This window comes from Mustela nivalis (genome assembly GCF_964662115.1).
Source record: "Mustela nivalis genome assembly, contig: HAP1_SCAFFOLD_2520, whole genome shotgun sequence".
In the NCBI taxonomy this organism is placed as follows: Eukaryota; Metazoa; Chordata; class Mammalia; order Carnivora; family Mustelidae; genus Mustela; species Mustela nivalis.
This window is the reverse complement of record NW_028134145.1, coordinates 21,103-39,112: the sequence shown is the minus strand read 5'-3', so window position 1 is coordinate 39,112 and position 18,010 is coordinate 21,103. Positions and strand designations below refer to the sequence as shown.

General features: G+C 40.4%; 1 protein-coding gene across 1 annotated transcript in view; it reads left to right on the top strand.

Moving 5' to 3' along the window:
- LOC309858462 (LON peptidase N-terminal domain and RING finger protein 2-like) overlaps positions 1-17,712 on the top strand; it is a 34,509-nt gene extending 16,797 nt beyond the window's left edge. Inside the window, exons 7-11 of the mRNA XM_082751144.1 lie at positions 3,308-3,429; positions 4,806-4,964; positions 8,038-8,200; positions 10,715-10,864; positions 12,772-17,712. Coding sequence (XP_082607270.1) covers positions 3,308-3,429; positions 4,806-4,964; positions 8,038-8,200; positions 10,715-10,864; positions 12,772-12,966 — 789 coding nt within the window. The 3' untranslated portion in view covers positions 12,967-17,712. The remainder of the gene's footprint in view (positions 1-3,307; positions 3,430-4,805; positions 4,965-8,037; positions 8,201-10,714; positions 10,865-12,771) is intronic.
- The last annotated feature ends 298 nt before the right edge of the window (positions 17,713-18,010 follow it).

Here is an 18,010-nt window from a genome sequence, read left to right as displayed (position 1 = left end):
ATTTCTGGGGTTGGCTTTGCTTATACGACCCATTTACTAAAGAAAGTTGGATTTCTCAGTCAAATAGAGGTCTTTTCCTCTCTGATTTCTCAAAAAGAGAAAAGGGAAGTTTAGACACAGAAGCAGTTAAACTTGAGGGAAATTTTTAGGCATGAATTGTAGTTGAGATACATTGAAAACGGGTAACATAATTGGAGCTCCTACAATGTTATAAATAGTTGAGATAACAATATTGAGTCCTCACCAGGTGTTAATCATAAAGGGATGAGATAACATTATGGCACACTTAATATGTGCTAAGGATTCTGTCCTTTACTTCATCTCAAGGGGAAGCCATATTGTAGTACTCAGTTTTGCATAGGATCAAAGACTTGATCAGTTTTGACTACTAGGAGATTGTTTTGGTGTGTTATCAGTTGTGTCTTTTGTCTGTAATCAAAGCCGGTAACACTTGAGATTCCATGGAGGGAAGCTATTTAGTTATGTCTAACTCAAAAATAAACTGCTAAACCCATACCTTAGGTATGGTAAATACAAAAAAATAACACTTAAAAGCTTTTAAAGGCTTTCTGATCAACTTTTCAAATTGTGAATATGTATCAACTCTCTTGGGCTCTGGTGCCACTAACCTTCCATGAAGCAAATTATTTAACTTCTTGGAGGGGGGGAGTTTAATCTATAAAATAATACTAATAATATTTTCCTTAATTACTTCTAGAGATTATACTCAATATATTTTAAGTAGGACAAAGTGGTGTTTTAAAAATTTATTTGTCTATTTTTAGAGACAGAAAAAGAGTGTGTGTGCTTGCGTGGGTGTAAACTGGGGGAGGAGAGTGGAGGGAGAGAGAGTCTCAAGCAGACTCCCCGCTGAGCATGGGCTCTGATGTGAGGCTTAATCTCAAGACTCTGAGACCATGACCTGAGCTGAAATCAGAGTCAGATGCCTCACCAACTGAGCCACCCAGGCGCCCAGGGATTAAGTGTTTTTTTTAAAACAAATGCCCAGTAAAATTAATTTTAAATTTGATATGGTAGGGCATCTGGGTGGCTCAGTGGGTTAAAGCCTTTGGCTCAGGTTGTGGTTCCAGGGTCCTGGGATTGAGCTCCGCTTTGGGCTCTCTGCTCAGCGGGGAGCCTGCTTCCTCCTCTCTCTCTGCCTACCTCTCTGCCTACTTGTAATCTATGTCTGTCAAATAAATAAATAAAATCTTTAAATAAAAAAATTTGATATGGTAAAGGAGATGTTATACGTATGTGAATTTTTATATAATTATAACTTAGTTTACTGCCAAAATTTGTTAAAATAAGTTTTTATAATTGAAATCTTTGTAAATCATTCTATGTACATACTTGCTTTTTTAAATTGCATACATCCTGAAACTCTAGGTTAATCACGGCTCTCATCATGGGAATGAATCATTGTACTATGCACCATATGTCATGATGGTGGGTGATTTTGAGTCTGCGTGACAGTTTCCTTTGGCGGTTCCTCTGCAGGTCTGCTGCACTGTGTTTGCTCTCTCTTCTTGTTAACAGTAGAATAACATTTGGCCTCTTGCCTTGTTGCACCCATGCTTGTCTGGGCTGGTGGGCCTGGAGGGGGTTTATTCTCAGACAGTAAAATGCATGTCTTTATGACCACTGTTTGTAACACAAACCTTTGGTTCACTTCCGTGTTTGGTACTCTCTGATATAGAACTATGTGATGAAGCAGTGTGTTGAGGTTGACACTGTCGTGTAAATTCCTTAGGGAAAGAGACAACCTCCTGTCTTGTTTTCACTCTATTTCCAGGGCCAGAACACATAGCAGTTCAGGAACTCCGTGCTGAATGAAAGAGTAAATGAACAAATGAATGAGTGAATGATTGAGGGCAAGCTCTGCATAGATTGCCATTGTGTAGAAATTAGAATATAACAAAACTAAGTAAAATAAAAAGTCACAACTCATTCTTTCTTTGATGCAGAAACTGCTTCATGAGCTTAGACTTTCTCACATGCATTATCATTAACATGAACCACCAGCTATCTAGGTATGCATAGAAGCCTTGGGTAACATAATGCCAAATAAAGCAAGTTGTTTTACTCTACAAGAAAATGGTGCCATAAAACTAACCATCTAAAATACAGATGTCATTAATAATACTTACTGTGAATTAAGTTAAACTTGTTTCTGCTGGCTATTCTGTTACTGAGTGTCTCAAACACAGTTGTGTCCCCGAGGTTGAACTCCTAGTTCTTAGTGACAGCAATACCCATAGCTTGTTTCACACAAGCTTAAGGGAGATGAGGCAGGATGTCTAGGACTTGCCCAGATGTAACTGTTAGAAATATGTAGAGCAGCCCAAGCAGAGGAATGCGACAAGTTAACAAAGCAACAGCAGCACATTGAAAACTACCAGCCTTGAGGTCCTGGTGCCACTGTGGCTTGAAGCTAGTCCCTAACCTTTCTGAGACCCCCTTCTCTACTGGTGCACTGTATACATTACTTCTGAAATGGGGCTCTTTTAAGGCCTAACTTAATTTATATGAAGCATCTGCATTTGGTACCTGATATATATTAGGATGTTAGTGAAAAAAGCTCTTACTTGCAAATTTGTAGGCCTAAGATAAAAGTAGTGCACACACATGCACACACAGAATAATAATAGATCCTCAGCTACATAGGACCCCTCCAGCCACTGATCCTGATACATTTTAATTCAGGTTCCACCTATTTCCCTTCTCATCCAGCTTGAATTCCTTGGTCCCTCTGTCCCTTTCCCAATCCAGATAGAGTCAACTTTGCCTCTTGCACATGTCCAGATAAGTAACAAAGCAAAGCTAGAGCAAAAGCCACAAAATTGGGAAGATTGGTTTCAGTTTAAATTCACAGTCCTAAGTCTTAGACTCAAAACATTAGTAGTCATTCTTACTGTGTGTCTCTAGTAGCTTCAATTTTCCACTTTCTCAGATGATTATTTCCCATTTCTCTTCTTGTGCAACATATCCTACACGCTTCCTCTCCCTTCTCTGACATTGTAATACTTGATTAAGAATGCAGAAGCTAGTCAGGCTGGGATTCACTCATCCTTCCTCCAGGTGATGAACACCTTCTCCTGCCCTTTCATCAGAGGGGAAGAACTGCCTTACCCCTGTCCCTACCCCAGGCTGGCTGACCTCCAGGCTCTCCATCCCCCATCTCTTTGTCTTCCGAGAGACTCTACCCCTTTCCCTCTTTTTTTAACTGTTTCTATTGGGGAGAGAGTACTTTGTCCTCTAGAATTAATTACCATGTGGTATTACTTAACATTTCCTTTTGTTACAGTTGTTGGCAAGCAGAAACTTTAATATAACTATTCTGGCTGAAGAATTAATATTTCAATACTTATCTGATGAACTCTCTGATAGGAAGAGAATTTATGATGAAGAAATGACAGAACTATCAAAGTAAGTTGTCAAGTTGTATGTACTTGGTCTTGAGTTCAGATTAAAGAAGGAAATCCTTGCTTTCATAACTTTATTTCAGGTACACACCCCCAGCAGAGAAATTAGACCTAAAATTAGAAAAAATATCAATTGCAAAAAAATTATGGAAATTTAATTGAAAAGGGTCATAAAAAATATTTCAAAAGTATGTCTTCATGGGACCCCTGGGTGGCTCAGTTGGTTAAGTGTCTGACTTTTGATCTCAGCTCAGGTCTTGATCTTGGGATCATGAGTTCAAACCCCATTTTGGACCCCATGCTGGGTATGGAGCCCACTTAAAAAAAAAGTGTGTCTTCACAAAATTATGTAGTTACTTTTTGAATCTAAGTAAGTGGTACTGAATTTTTCAGAATTGAAAAGGCACAGTATATAGAAACAGGAGGGAGAATAGGATTATCCCTTGAAATAGGCTTGAGGGTTGTTTTTGTCTTTTAAAGTGATCAGAGTTGTGTGTTGTAGCAAACTTTAACTATTGAAGTCTTACAATTCTTCCACTCTTTTTTATTTAGAACTCATTACCTTTGACTACTGTGTAGTTTTTGTTTGCGTCAGAACTTTTTTCTCTTCTTATTATTTATTTTTATTAAGGTAAAATTGATGCATAGCATTATATGAATTTCAGGTATGTAACATAATGCTTTGATATTTATATATATTACAAAATGACCATCACATTAAGTCTTAACATCCATCACTAAACATAGTTAGCAAATTTTTTTTCTTGTGGTGAGAGCTTGTAAGATCTGTTCTCTTATCAACTTTCAAACATGCAACACAGTATTATTAACCGTAGTCAACATGCTGTGCATTACGTCCCAGGCCTTTTTATTTACAGCTGGAAGCTTGTACCTTCACCCTCTTCATCTGTTTCACCCACCTCCCCACCCCACCTCAGCCTCTGGCAACCACCAATCTTTTGTCTTTATCTATGAGTTTGCTTTTGTTCTTTTTGAAGATTCTACATGTAAGTGAGGTCATTCAATATTCATTTTTCTGACTTATTTCACTTAGCATAATGTCCTCAAGGTCCTTAAAATTTTTTTGTTATCATAGTTGTAAGCTGTAACTTTTTCTAAGTAAATTAATACAATTCAGCATGTTCTATCTCATCAAATTAAATACGACAGGCTTGTCAGGAAATCTGGTAAGCTGAGAACTTTCTCATGAGGTGGTCCTTGGCTTCCTTTCCCCACTAAAGACCGAGACAGGCCTGAGGGTTTTCTGTTGTAAATGAGGAAATTGAGGTTGGCTAGCTTTTGCTATGTTACAGTGACTAATATTCCCTTTTGTTTCTAACGGCTCCTATTTATAAGTTTACGTTTTCCCTTACCCAACAGTCTGACGAGAGATGTCCCCATCTTTGTGTGTGCCATGGCCTTCCCCACCGTCCCGTGTCCACTTCATGTCTTTGAGCCCCGCTATCGGCTTATGATAAGAAGATGCATGGAAACTGGCACCAAACGGTTTGGCATGTGTCTGTCTGCTGAGCACGCAGGGTAAGACTTTTCAGCATCCAGAGGGTCCTAAATAAATACGTAATTTTTCATTTTTTCTCAAAGAACAGTTTAAGATGATGTTGAAAACTTCCAGTGGCTCCCATTACGTAAAAATGTGTAAGTCCGAGGTCGCATTATGATGTGAGCCCAGCCTTCTTTCTAGCATCATCTCCTACTCCTTTCTCTCAGACATCATACTTGCTAGTCCACTATCATATTGTTTGCTTTCCTCTAAATACAGTTCATATCCATTCCTCCATGCTTCTCTTATAGTTCATCATCATGCAAACAAATATAATCTAACTTTTAAGGTCTAAAAAATTTGCTAAAAAATTAGTTGAGGGAAATTGGAGGGGGAGACAAACCATGAGAGACTGTGGACTCTGAGAAACAAACTGATGGTTTTGGAAGGGAGGGGGCTTGGGGGGGTTTGGTGAGCCTGGGGCTGGGAATTAAGGAGGGCATGTATTACATGGAGCACAGGGTGTGGTGCATAAACAATGAATGCTGGAACACTGAAAAGAAATAAAACAAAATAAAATGGAAAAAAATTGAAGCCTTCATCTACACAGCCAGGCAAATTTCAGTCCTACAATAACCGCAGCTCTTAAGTTTTTACCTCTCCTTGTTTTACATCAAATTGGCAGGCAGCTCCCTCCATGGCTGCTCTGGGGTCTCTGCATTCTTCCCAAACTGTTAGATTCCTTAACCCCTAGGGCTTTGTTGTTACTGCATGGTTATCATGAGGTCACTACATGCAAGTTCTAGCTAGTAGAAGAGACACATATGCTCCAGGATTCTGGAGAAAAGGAGGACTCATCCCTGTTGCTCACACCTATTGGAATGGAGGCTGGGAAATGTAGCCCAGCCATGTGCCCAGGAAGAAAGGAAGAATGGATATGTAGAACCACCCTCTAGTTTCTACTATATATACCTAGGAATAGATCTTTTGAAAGATTGGTGTAGGACCTTTATAGAAAAAAATCTACAGCTTTATTGAAAAATATTTGGGAAGATCTAAATAAATGGAGAGAAATAACGTTTCTGTGAATGTATGCATAGACTTGAATATCATGGAAATATTAGGTTTACCCAAATTAGTCTATAGATCTGAGGTAGTTTCAGTCAGCATTCCAAGAGGGTTTTTTCATGGAATTGTTCAAAATAATTGTTTAGAATTATTATGGAAAAGCAAAAGACCAAGACCATGACAGTTTTGAAGACATCAGTTGAGTAAGATGGGAGAACACTCTCATAATAAATTTAGAAGTCCTAGTAAGTAGACCACTAATATAGAATATGAAGGTAAGAAATGGATCCACTCACAAATGGACCCATATTTACATATAATTTTGTGAGAAAAGGCAAGCTGCTCACTTAAAAGGTGCTTAGAAAATTAGTGGGCAGTCCAAATGGGAAAAAATAATCTTTTCTCTGCCTTGCACCATATACAGAGATTACACGTTATTTACATTTTCAGTGTGAAAAAGAACATATAAAAATGTTAAGAGAAAACATTGGAGACTATAATTAGGAAAAGGGAAAGAATTTTTTAATACAAAATGCTGAGAGCACATACTATGGGAGAGGAAATTAATAAATTTGAATATATTAAAATTTGATTCATCAAAATCAGCAAAAGCAGAGTGAAAAAACAAGTTCCAGCAGTTGTGCTTCCATAAATGATACAGCACACTAAGAAGAGCATTACGCCAGATAAACCACAGGACGTAAGTTTCCTGAGCAGATGTTGCTCACCACACATGCGGAAAGCCAAGTCCCTCCAGGGAAAGCAGCAGACAAAAGTGTGGCTTACCTGTGGCACAGCCCAGGAGAAGGAAACCTGTAAGTGTGTGGGAAGAATTCATCTAGTTTTGGGGGGGCCATGTTCTAACGACCCCATGTGGACAAGCTTTAGAGTACAGATGCAAGGACAAGTTCTTATCTACAGACAGGACAGGACAGAACGCTCATTAGAAAGACAGGTGCTGCAGCGGAGATAGGCTTTGAAGGAGCTGACATTTGAAGGCATTTTTCTGCTGATGGCTGGGAAGTCCTCCCTTGAAGGGGGTCTTAAGGACACCTCCATCCATGCCACGGCCTGTTAGGTAAGCAGGAAGAGATAGTTTTAGGAGAGATCCAAGAAGAGGTGTCCAGCCATATAGCTGGAACTCATCGTTAGCTTGAAGGTATGTGATGAAGTTGTTCATTTAATTTCGAATCACATAGCGTTGGGTTCAGATCTCAGGTCTAAATCTTACTGTGGCCTTATGTATATTGTTTGGTTTTAACCTTCCTGCTTTTGTGAGGCCTGAATGAGAACATATTATAAACTGCTCCATATAGTGCTTGACAGGAAATGGGCTCAATTATTAGTGTCCTCAGGAAGTTAGAGTGAGAGTTAAAAGAGTGAGAGTGGTTAAGATCACACGGGAGAGCTTCGGAGTGAGGATGCCACCCTTAGCGGGCCCTGTGAGTGAGAGACATGTGGAGGACGGAGGAAAGCTGTGAAGGGCTGCACTGGTCAGGGAGGGCACCAGAGAGCAGCAGAAGGTGTTGGGTCAGTGACAGATCAGCAGGCTCATGCCAGAGTCATGTGTGACTTCCAGTGGGGTTATTTCAGTGGAATGGAGGGGTATGGAGGGAGCAGGAGATGAAGGCAGTGACTGTAGATGCCTTTGCATAGTGGTTTGTTGGGGAGGACAGGGCTGCATCATTGGAAAATGGCGGGGGGGCAGAATCTGTGAGGGACACGGGGGCCCCAGACATAACTTGTGCTCTCTGTACCCCTTGACGGTACCCTGACCAAGAGTACTGAGGATTCTCTCTCTACCTCTCGGGTCCTTCCAAAGCACTAGCCTGTTTGAAAGACGGTGGCACAAGGGCCGTTTTCCCTCCAGCCCTCCCCATGCAGCCCTTGTACACCCGTATGTTTTGCATTTAACAGAAGGAACTGTCTGCAGGTATTATTAGAGAAAATAAGCTTGCTGGTCCCATGTGGAGACACCATTTGTTTTGTTTGGATCTTCTGCATTTATAAAATCGTTGTTATTTCTCTCAACTGTCCTGTCAGAATTTCGGAGTACGGCTGCATGCTGGAGATTAAGGATGTCAGAACATTTCCTGATGGGAGTTCGGTTGTGGATGCCATTGGGATTAGTCGGTTCAAAGTTCTAAGCCATCGTCACAGAGATGGCTATAACACAGCTGACATCGAGTATCTCGAAGATGAAAAGGTGAGGTTGATTTTACAGCTGTGTGTTCAGAGGTCAATCACCTTGTTTTCCTGTGCATGTGGAAAAACTTGGTCAGATTTTTACAGATAATATTACTTATACCTTCCCTAATTCAGCACCTCAGTTATTTATTACTTCAGTGGATTTTTCACCTGATTTGAAGCTGGTGGACACATGTCCTCCTCAGAAAAATTACCTTACTGCTGCACATTGCAAAATGCCTTTGTGGTTTGTTGTCTTGGCGTTCTGGCTCAGGAGTTGGCAGACCTTTCCCACAGAGGCTCGTACAGTCAATACCAGAGAATTTCCAGGTCAAGCAGTCCTCTGTGGCAATGACTCAGCTCTGCCATTGCAGCACAGAAGCAGCTGTAGACAGTCTGGGAATGAGTTGGTGTGACTGGTTTCCAAGACAACGCTGTTTACATAGACATACGCAGTGAACAGGATTTGACTTGTGAGTAGTAATCCATCCCTGTTCTGGATCCTGGTGTTAGTTCAGAATGAGATATGATATAAAAAACAATGCTTAAAAATGCCTTCTAAAGTTCAGTGTAAAAGGTTTAGATCTCTTACCCCTTGAGAAATGTTAGTATGTCCAATAGAAATATCAGAACCCATATTTTGACAGATTAACAAAATGTTTTGAAGGGATTCTCAGAAAGATGGGTAAAAAGATGTCCCTAGCCATCTTATCATTTATGGCCAAAACCAAGAAATAGTGCAGAGACTCGTCAGGAGAAGAATGGATAAACAAACTGTAGTCCATTTCTATAATGGAGAACTACTTGGCAATAAAAACCAAGGAACTGATCACACACAGAATAATGTGAAAGAATCTCCTAGGTCTCTCAATGAACACGTCTCTCAGTGTGACGCTAAGCCAGGGAAGCCAGACACACAACCACACATGCTGTGTGGGTCCATTTATATACTTCCAAGATGAGGCATCACTTGTCTCTGGTGTTAGAGGGCAGAGACTGGCTGGGGGTGGAGGGCCATTGAGGGTGATGGAAATGTCCCCTGTCCTGTTGAGGACTGTGATCCCACTGGTGCATACAGCAGACAGTACTCTGAGCTAACCATTAAGATTAATGCATTTTTCTGTATGTAAATTATCCTGCAAGAAAAGCATTACAACCATCTAGAAAGAGGAAATCCTTGGAATTATTGTATACCCATTTTGAATTCTTTGGTTAACAGTTAGAAACATGGAAGGTGAGAGTCTTCAGCTATCTGATATCACACCGGAAGTCACTTTGGGGACAGTGATGTACATTCATAAGGCCCATGAGGAGAGCCACACCCCCAGCACCAGCACCTTCCCTTTTCCAGGTGCTGGTTCTGGTCATCCTGAGGACAGGACCTCACAGTGTAGGGGCCAAGAACAATGAGTCAACCCTAACATCACAGGACCAGGGAGTGGGGTTTAAAGGATGTGACCGAGTGTGATTGTTCTCGGGGTCCCTCTGCTGCCCCAGTAACAAATCTGAGAGGGTTTGCTGACAGTTGTTGTGAATGGCAATTTTTGGTGGTACATGTTTTTAAAATGGACGCTTACATAGCAACAACATGAAATAATTTTGGTGGTTTAAAAAAAAAAAAAAGAAAATCCCCTTCTACATATGAATATTTAATTTGTGTAAGTCAAAATGAGAATGGTTGTATGCATTATAATCTAATTCCTCAGTTTATCCTAGTTTTCAGAGATAGTGGTATTTTACAACCAGATAGCACCTGAATGGTGAATTCCCATTTTGTAGATGAAAAAAACCCCTCCCCTTAGGAGGCTGTGTGACTGGCTCATGAGAATGAGCAATGAAGCCAGAACACACCTGGGTTCCCTGGTCCCCAGCCCAGTGCTTTTCCCACTTAGGTGTTTCTGAGTAGGACTGGGGCATACTTAAAATGAATGACTTGGCAGTGAGGTAGGCACCCAGAAGCAAAGCATGGTAAATCTATAGCATCAGGGCCTACTGCTGCATAAGGCTAATGAAGGGAATGTGTGATTGCTGGAATATGTCTTTTGGAATGTAGTTTGGTGATAGGGAATGCAATATTTTAAATGTCTCCTTCTTTGACTTAGCAATTCTATTTCGGAGACTGTCCTGAGGGAATGGTGGTCCCTTCTCTCACCTCCACCAACAAAAATAAAACAACCCCCCTTCCCACATTTGCTTAAATATTTATATTGCTGTGTTATTTTTAAATATATCTTATCTGGATGGTAGAGTAAATTTTCCAATGTAGGATTGCATGTAGCCATTGAAAATTGCTCATCGTAACCTGGGATATGTTTACATTGTTAAGGGAAAAATCAGGATGTTATAGATAGACAAGGCAGATAGATCTTCATTGTATAAGAAAAGTACAGATTTGTATGTTGAGCCTATAATAGGTTTATAAACACTAATCAGTTATCTAAGAAATAAATGCCACAAGTCCACTTAGCAAATGCGGCAGATGTCACTGTGTAATAAGGAACTGTTGAAATGGTGGCCCTTTTCCCTTGATCAGGTGGAAGGTCCAGCCTATGAAGAACTTACCAGCCTTCATGATTCAGTTTATCAACAGTCGGTTTCCTGGTTTACTTCACTTCAGGATCACATGAAAGAACAAATTTTAAGCCATTTTGGGTTAATGCCAGACAGGGAAGCTGAGCCTCAGGTATAGTCTCCTTATTTCTTTTACAATGCTATTATTTGCTGCTGTAATGTGCTAAGACATATTATTCTGAAGGAAAGTTTGGCAGTACTATGCTGCCATCACGATCACTTATGAACCAATTCATCTATCAATAGAACGAAGAAGCACCTAGTATATTAGCATGTGCCTTGAGCAAAACAGTCAATGCTTTCTGAGTAATACTGCATAAAGGTAATTTGTTTTCTATCACAAAAGAATTTATTCTGATTGGCTGTCAGCTTTAGTACTTCTATTTCTCTCTAACTATTTAATCTAGCTGTTTTATTTCTTCTCCCTCATTTAAATCAGCTGTTTAAATCATTTAAGTCAGCTGTTTAGAGAGTAGTAAGCCTTGTATACTGGCTGAACCCTCTGTGTTTTGCCCATAAGATTGCCTTGTACCTGGTAAACAGGTGTTGAATAAATGAAGAGAAAATCTAACTCTTGTTAAATTAGAAGTGTTCCTGCCTTCTATACAACCTGGCTTTCTCTGGTGCTCCACAAGTGTGGAGCTTTCTGGGAACCTGGCTCTTCAAGCAGTGCCTGGCTTCAGGCTGTGAAGACGTTATAAGTGCAAACGAATCCTCTCCCCCTTCTCTGAGTGACAGAGCCAGGCAAGGATTGCTTGGGCTTGTGGCTGAGAGTATGGAGTTCCTTCCACTGTGTGTGCTCACCTATCTTGCAGAGAGAACAGGGCTGGAGGACCAACTCTCAGCAGGTTTGGGGGAAGACGAACTGTCCTTTGTATTTCCCATCCATTTTTTTTTAAGATTTTATTTATTTATCTGACAGACAGAGATCACAAGTAGGCAGAGAGGCAGGCAGAGAGAGAGAGGAGGAAGCAGACTCTCTGCTGAGCAGAGAGCCCGATGTGGGGCTCGATCCCAGGACCCTGGGACCACGACCTGAGCCGAAGGCAGAGGCTTTAACCCACTGAGCCACCCAGGTGCCCCTCCCATCCATTTTTACATTCTTTTTCTATCTCTTGAGGATTTCTGCCCACCCCCCACCTATGTCTTTTCCAAAACTCAGGAGCATCCTCCTGTAAGCCAAAAATTGTCTCAAATATAATAATCCTGGTCTTTCAGTAGACTCTTCCTCCCCCTAAGATAAATTGACACTGGTGTCCACCCTCTCAGTTCCCAGTAGGGATTCTGTATCAAAGTCTGTATACATTTGGGGTAGGATTGGGGGAAGAAGCCAGGACAGGAAGCAGGGAGGCCTGGACATCTTGGCTCTTAATGCCAGAATTACTGAGAACAACTGTTTGACCAGCTTTACTTAGAGCTCAATCCAGAAATGTGTGCTTGGGTATGTGAAGTAAATGCTATCAGTTAGCATAATAATTCTTATACAGTTAATTCATGGTGATTCCCATATATATAATTAATAATATGTAGATTTTCATCTATGTCTGCACATTCATCACATAGCTACTAAAAGCTTTATTACAAATTTTATTATAATAATCAAACTTGTACACATATTTTTAGCCTTCCTAATATAGAGTTTTCTATGATGTATTTAAAACTTAAAAAACAATAACACAGAATACTGGGAATAGATTAAAAATTATGGTCCCCTTGTCTGAGTGGTGTATACTCCCAACTAGAGCTTTGAGAGAACAGAAGCAATTAATTTGTGGAATTTCCCCATGGAAGTTGCTTCTCCTTGCAAGCGCTTTGTTTTGTGAGTTCTACCACATTTAAATGTGTAACAAGAAAGTACTTTCTATGTCAAGGGCTCGATGGATGGGAAATAGACCTAAAGTAGAAGGTGGCATTTAATTCTGGCTCCTGCCTTGTTGGTGGAACAAAAGGACAGTAGTGGGGAAGGAGGAGACTTGTATTTTAGGTGATAATTTCGTTTTGCTTTCGTTTCTTCTGCAGAGTAACCCTAGCGGTCCCGCGTGGTCCTGGTGGATCCTGGCAGTGTTGCCGCTGGAACGCAAGGCTCAGCTGGCTATTCTTGGCATGATCTCCCTGAAAGAGCGTCTGCTCGCCATTCGGCGCATATTAGTCATCATCACGCGTAAGATGAACAGTCGGCAGGAGCTGGTTAATAGCAGGGAGAGAAATAATTGATTATCTCTCTCTGTCAAGGTTTCTGGAAGCACTTGTACTTTTGTGAGGAGCCGCTAGGCATGGAGAGTAGTGTCGCATTCATCATGCTCTGTAAAATGCTTGTTGATAGGGTTACAAAATGGAACACTTAACAAACACTGACTCCTTCTCAAATCTTAAAAGTCTGTGCCTCGTGGAACCTGACTCTGTGCAAGGTTAGCCTGAAGTTTGAATGGAGCTCATGATTGGAAAAGAACCTAAGAGAATCTCTCTGAAGCATTCGCTCAGGGTATCATTCGCCGACAGCAGGGAACACCACAGGTGGTTGGCAAGTGGTTTAGGTTTTGCAAGAAAAAAAGGACCCCCTCCCTGGTACAGTGTCTTGCTGCACCAAATGGAAACAGCATACTTTGGTGGCTAGACAGGATAGGGGAAACCACATTTTTATCTGGAAGCATATTTCTCAGAGCACAGGCTAACTGAAAATCCGCTTAGGCTTTGTGTGTCGTTGTGAAGTTGTCTGTGAAGTTGAGGAATCAAACTGTGGTCCTGTGCAGGAGCCCAGATTAGTCGTCACCCAAGAAGTAGTGGCTGCCAGATAGAACTGCATTTTGTGTCCTGCGGTAGTTCAGATGCTGTGCATTGCATGTTGTAATCAAACGAACGTCAGAATACACAAAGGTATAGAGAAAAATCTGAGAACCAGTGTAGTTGAACTGAAGATATATATCCCTACACACTCAAGAAAGAGTGAGCAAAAGTTAGCTAAAACTGTATGTGCATTGGGGTGTCAAACATTCAGCCAAACTAGCACAAAAAAATTCCTTGAAAGCATAACCCTGTCTCATTAATTTGGTGGGTACTAAGCATTTAGGAAATTGCCCTCTTGCTACTAGGATTTGCATTGGAAATTAGGCCCATCAGTCATTTGAGTTCACCATCCATCCACTCATATACGAAGATGTGAAAACCTGCTATGGAATGGGCATCTATTCCAGGAAAACACACCAGGACAATATGCAAGAAGCGGGAAGTAGGAATAGGATGTAAAGATTCAGCAAATTTTTCCTCCATCCTCAACCTAAAACTTGTCTTTGTGTCTTTTAAAAAGAAGTTTTAGAAGTGATCAGACCTGGTGTTATCTATTAAAGAACAATATATGACAACTTTAACCTCTGATGCAAGTTGGTAGTATTAATTGGGATAAACATTTGAACCTGAAATACTGAAAAGTTCTCACTGGCCTCACCAGCTTGTGCATTGAGTTAGCTTCTTGGTGTATGATATGGATATTCTTAATGGAAAGACGATGAGAACCAGACCAGGGAATAAATCACAGCTGTAAGTTTTGCTTTATTCATTCAAGGTGTATGATATTTGAGTTTTAACAAATATATTTCACAGTGTCAAAAGTTGGTTGTTTATCAGTCCACCAAGCATTTTATTATGATCGTGTTTCACTGTAATCATTGGAGTTTTCAGTAGCTAAAGGTCAGTTTCATTATGGGAGTGAGAAAATATTATTCTTATATAACTTAATCACAAAGAGAAAATGTGAAAGTACTTCCAATCAGATGTTTCTAGTGCCTCACTTGCTGCAAATCTCAAATCTCATCTTGAATATGTTTTAAAGGCAATTTGGCCAAGTGATTTCTAAAATATTTTATTGATTTATGTGTTCAATAGTATTCAACCTTCTTAGGCATTGTATCTTAGCCTGATCATCTAAAAGAAAGCAGAACTGTGTCTAGTATGCCAGAGGACCTTTCTTGGGAATGGTTCACGAAAATAGGTATGCACTGACCATTCTCTTTCTTTTTCTTCTGAAGAATCTTTCCTACCTTAAAACATATCATTGCTGTTTCCAGCTGAGAGTGTGTAAAATAACCACCATGTGATCAGTTTCCCCAGGAGCCTTCCTGAAGTTAAGTCTCTACGCTCAAAGTACCAGTGCTTGTCTTGTATGCATCAGATGCTGTTGCTTTCTCAACCTTACTCTGGAGATGTCATCACTGGCCCAGGTCTCTGACCAGAACCACTAACTTATCTCTTCCTGATTCTGTCTGCCTCTTTCTGAGTTGTCAGCTTGTTCTGAGTGTTCTTGTGTAAAAGCCTGTTTGGCAGTAATGATGTAGATAGAACAACAAAAGTTTCTGTTGTCTTTGTCTTTTGACACCCAAGGGAATGGACTGTGACTGCTTCATGCTCTGTCCAGCGTCTCACCTCTGCTTAGAGCAGAGCAGCTGATGGACACTTCCTGAGCACTTAGATGGTTTCCTTTTTTTTTTTTTTTTGAAGATTTTATTTATTTATTAGAGAGCACACGCTCAAAAGCGCCCAAGTCGGGGGATGGGGAAGGTTCAGGGAAGGAGAGGGAGAAGCAGGCTCCCCGCTGAGCAGGGAGCTTGACATGGGACTCAATCCCAGGACCCCAGTCATCACATGAACCGAAGGCAGACACTTAACGATTGAGGCACCTGGGTGCCCCTTAGATGACATTCTTAATCAGGAAGGTGGGCCAGGGAAATAATATCTCAAGTCGTATTATAAGGGAAGCTAACTTTTACAAACTTTAGGAAACGTAAACTCCAGTTTGCTACAGATTTGCTACAAATTTAGCTAAAGCAGTAGAACAGATCCCCCTATGGCCCCCACAGCTCTTTTCTATCGTGAAGATGTCATTTCCAATATTTCTCAGAAAATAAGGTCTCATTCAGCGTCAGAACATTCAAGTTTAATTTTACTGAAAATGTTCCAACACTAATGGTCTAGTTACATCAGAATAAAAACAGAATCTACTTAGAGAGTAATAATAACAGTGTGGGGGAGTAATTTTTCGTCCTTAAGTATATTACTTGAAGTACATTCTGTACACTCTGTTAGTTGTTTTTCCATTTCACTCTCCTTAGTGGCTTGACTCATAATTCCATCCCTGCCTGTGTCTCTGGAATACAACTGATACTCTGACCAGCAGTATTTTGAAAGCTCATGAGATTTTTAGGGTATCACATTCCCTATGTGTCTTCATCTTCAAAATTGAAAGTTAGAAAACATTTTTAAAAAAAAATTTTAAGATTTATCCATGCAACCACGTAAGTGGTTCATAACAAATTTATGTGCCAACTTTTGGAGTGCTGTCCTGTTTTTATAACCACAAAGGTGTCCTTTCTTCTCTTAAACATCACCCCTCTTACCTCCCAAACCAAAAAGCACCAAAACTGTTTCATAAGTTGTATCTCAATTATTAACATATATCAAGTCTTACTATAGGACTTTTGAATCATCAAGGAACAAAATTATAGATGGTAGCATTACCATGAACTACAATAGTATCACTTTGTCCTAAAATTATTTGAAAATTGGTAGCTGTTATAATCAAAATAGTCTGTTCCCTGGACTAACTGTATTACATAGAAGTCATTATGATTTTTAAGTTGCCTTTACCAAGTACTCATCTGTTTCTTCTTCCTTTCTCCTTTGATATTAAATTACTTTGATAGATACCACTCTAAATTTTAGATGTTATCTATAAAATAATGTGATAGATATGAAGAAGAAAGAGCATTAGGAGGGAAAATAAATGTGGGTGAGTTTTGTTTGCTTAAGGCATGAGGTTTTATTTTTCCTAAATACCCCCCACAGAATAGGGTAGAGAGGTCGCCATCTCCAGTTCTCAACATGAATAGCAGGCACAGCTTGCAGAAAGCTCTTTTTCTGTAGCTCTGTCCCAATGAGAAGATCCTGTACTGATTCTGGGTTCATCAAAACTAAAAAACCAGAGAAGCTAAATCTGAATGAGTAGAGAGCTGTGCCAGCCATCTGAGAAAAATTGAACCCTGACTGTTGCCCAGTATCGCCTCGTCCCTACTGGAGCTAATGCTTTGTTCTGAGCCATTGTCTTCAGACTCATAGGAGGTGTTACTACCTTTGCAACTCCTCGCCTTAACTTCTCCTTAACCTTGGCCTCTCAACCGCTAAAAAAAAAAAATTACCAAGTCTACCGAATTCCATCAAGTAGCTTTTAGTAGTGGATCTGCTTTTAGGTGAATATTAGCATATTGAGTATTAGAATATTGCCATAGCATAAGCTATTGAAGAAATTCACGAGCCACCACTGTAGATAGACCAGTTGAGGACATAGCTCTGATTTGTGCCCAAGACTTAATTTCTAAAGTTGGCTGGGTGACAATGCAGAGAAGTCCATGCCGTTGGAAGAAAAATTTATTGTTACTCATATTTCTACTAGAAATGAGAGGCATGCACTCAGGGCCACATGGGAAAGAACCAGAGCCAGAAAGCAAAAGCAGGAGTGAGGGTGAGAGCCTTTATTGTGTTTAGTGGGAAATACCAGGCAGGGCAGGGGAAACAGCTTGGGATTGTCTAGTTTGGATGGTGGTGGTGGGTTCTGGGCTATAAGGGCAGGTTCTATTTCTCTGGTATTGAGCTCTGGTTGATTAAGGCCAACGACTCTTTTCTCCTGGACTGTAAGAGCCAAACAAAGGAGGTGGCTCAGAGTGTGGGCTCTGGATTGATTGGTTCTCATATGAAAGGTATGCTTCCTTATGGACCCTTTGCTGCCTCTGACTGGTCAGCCTGTACGGGGCAGTCTTACCAATTGGTGAGGCCCTCAAAGATATCAAAACATCATAAGTCTTTTTTTAACACATGATAAATATGATTGTCCTCTGATGTTTTAGCAACATATTAAGGAAACTTTGGAGTGATGATAATGGAGACATTAAAGAGTAAGTCATACATTACCTTGAACAGCACAGAAAGCATTTGTTTGTTTGTTTGTTTTTTAATGTGGCATTAGTCACCATAGAGTACTTCATTCGTTTTTGATGTAGTGTTCCATGATTCACTATTTGTGTTATAACACCCAGTGCTCATTGCATCAGGTGCTCTCCGTAATACCCATCACTGAGCTAACCCATCCCCCTACGCTTCTCTCCTCTGAAACCCTCAGATTGTTTCCTGAAGTCCATAGTCTCTCATAGTTTGTCTTCTGCTCTGATTTTTCCCCACTTCAGTTTTCCCTTTCTTCTCCTAATGTCCTCCAAAG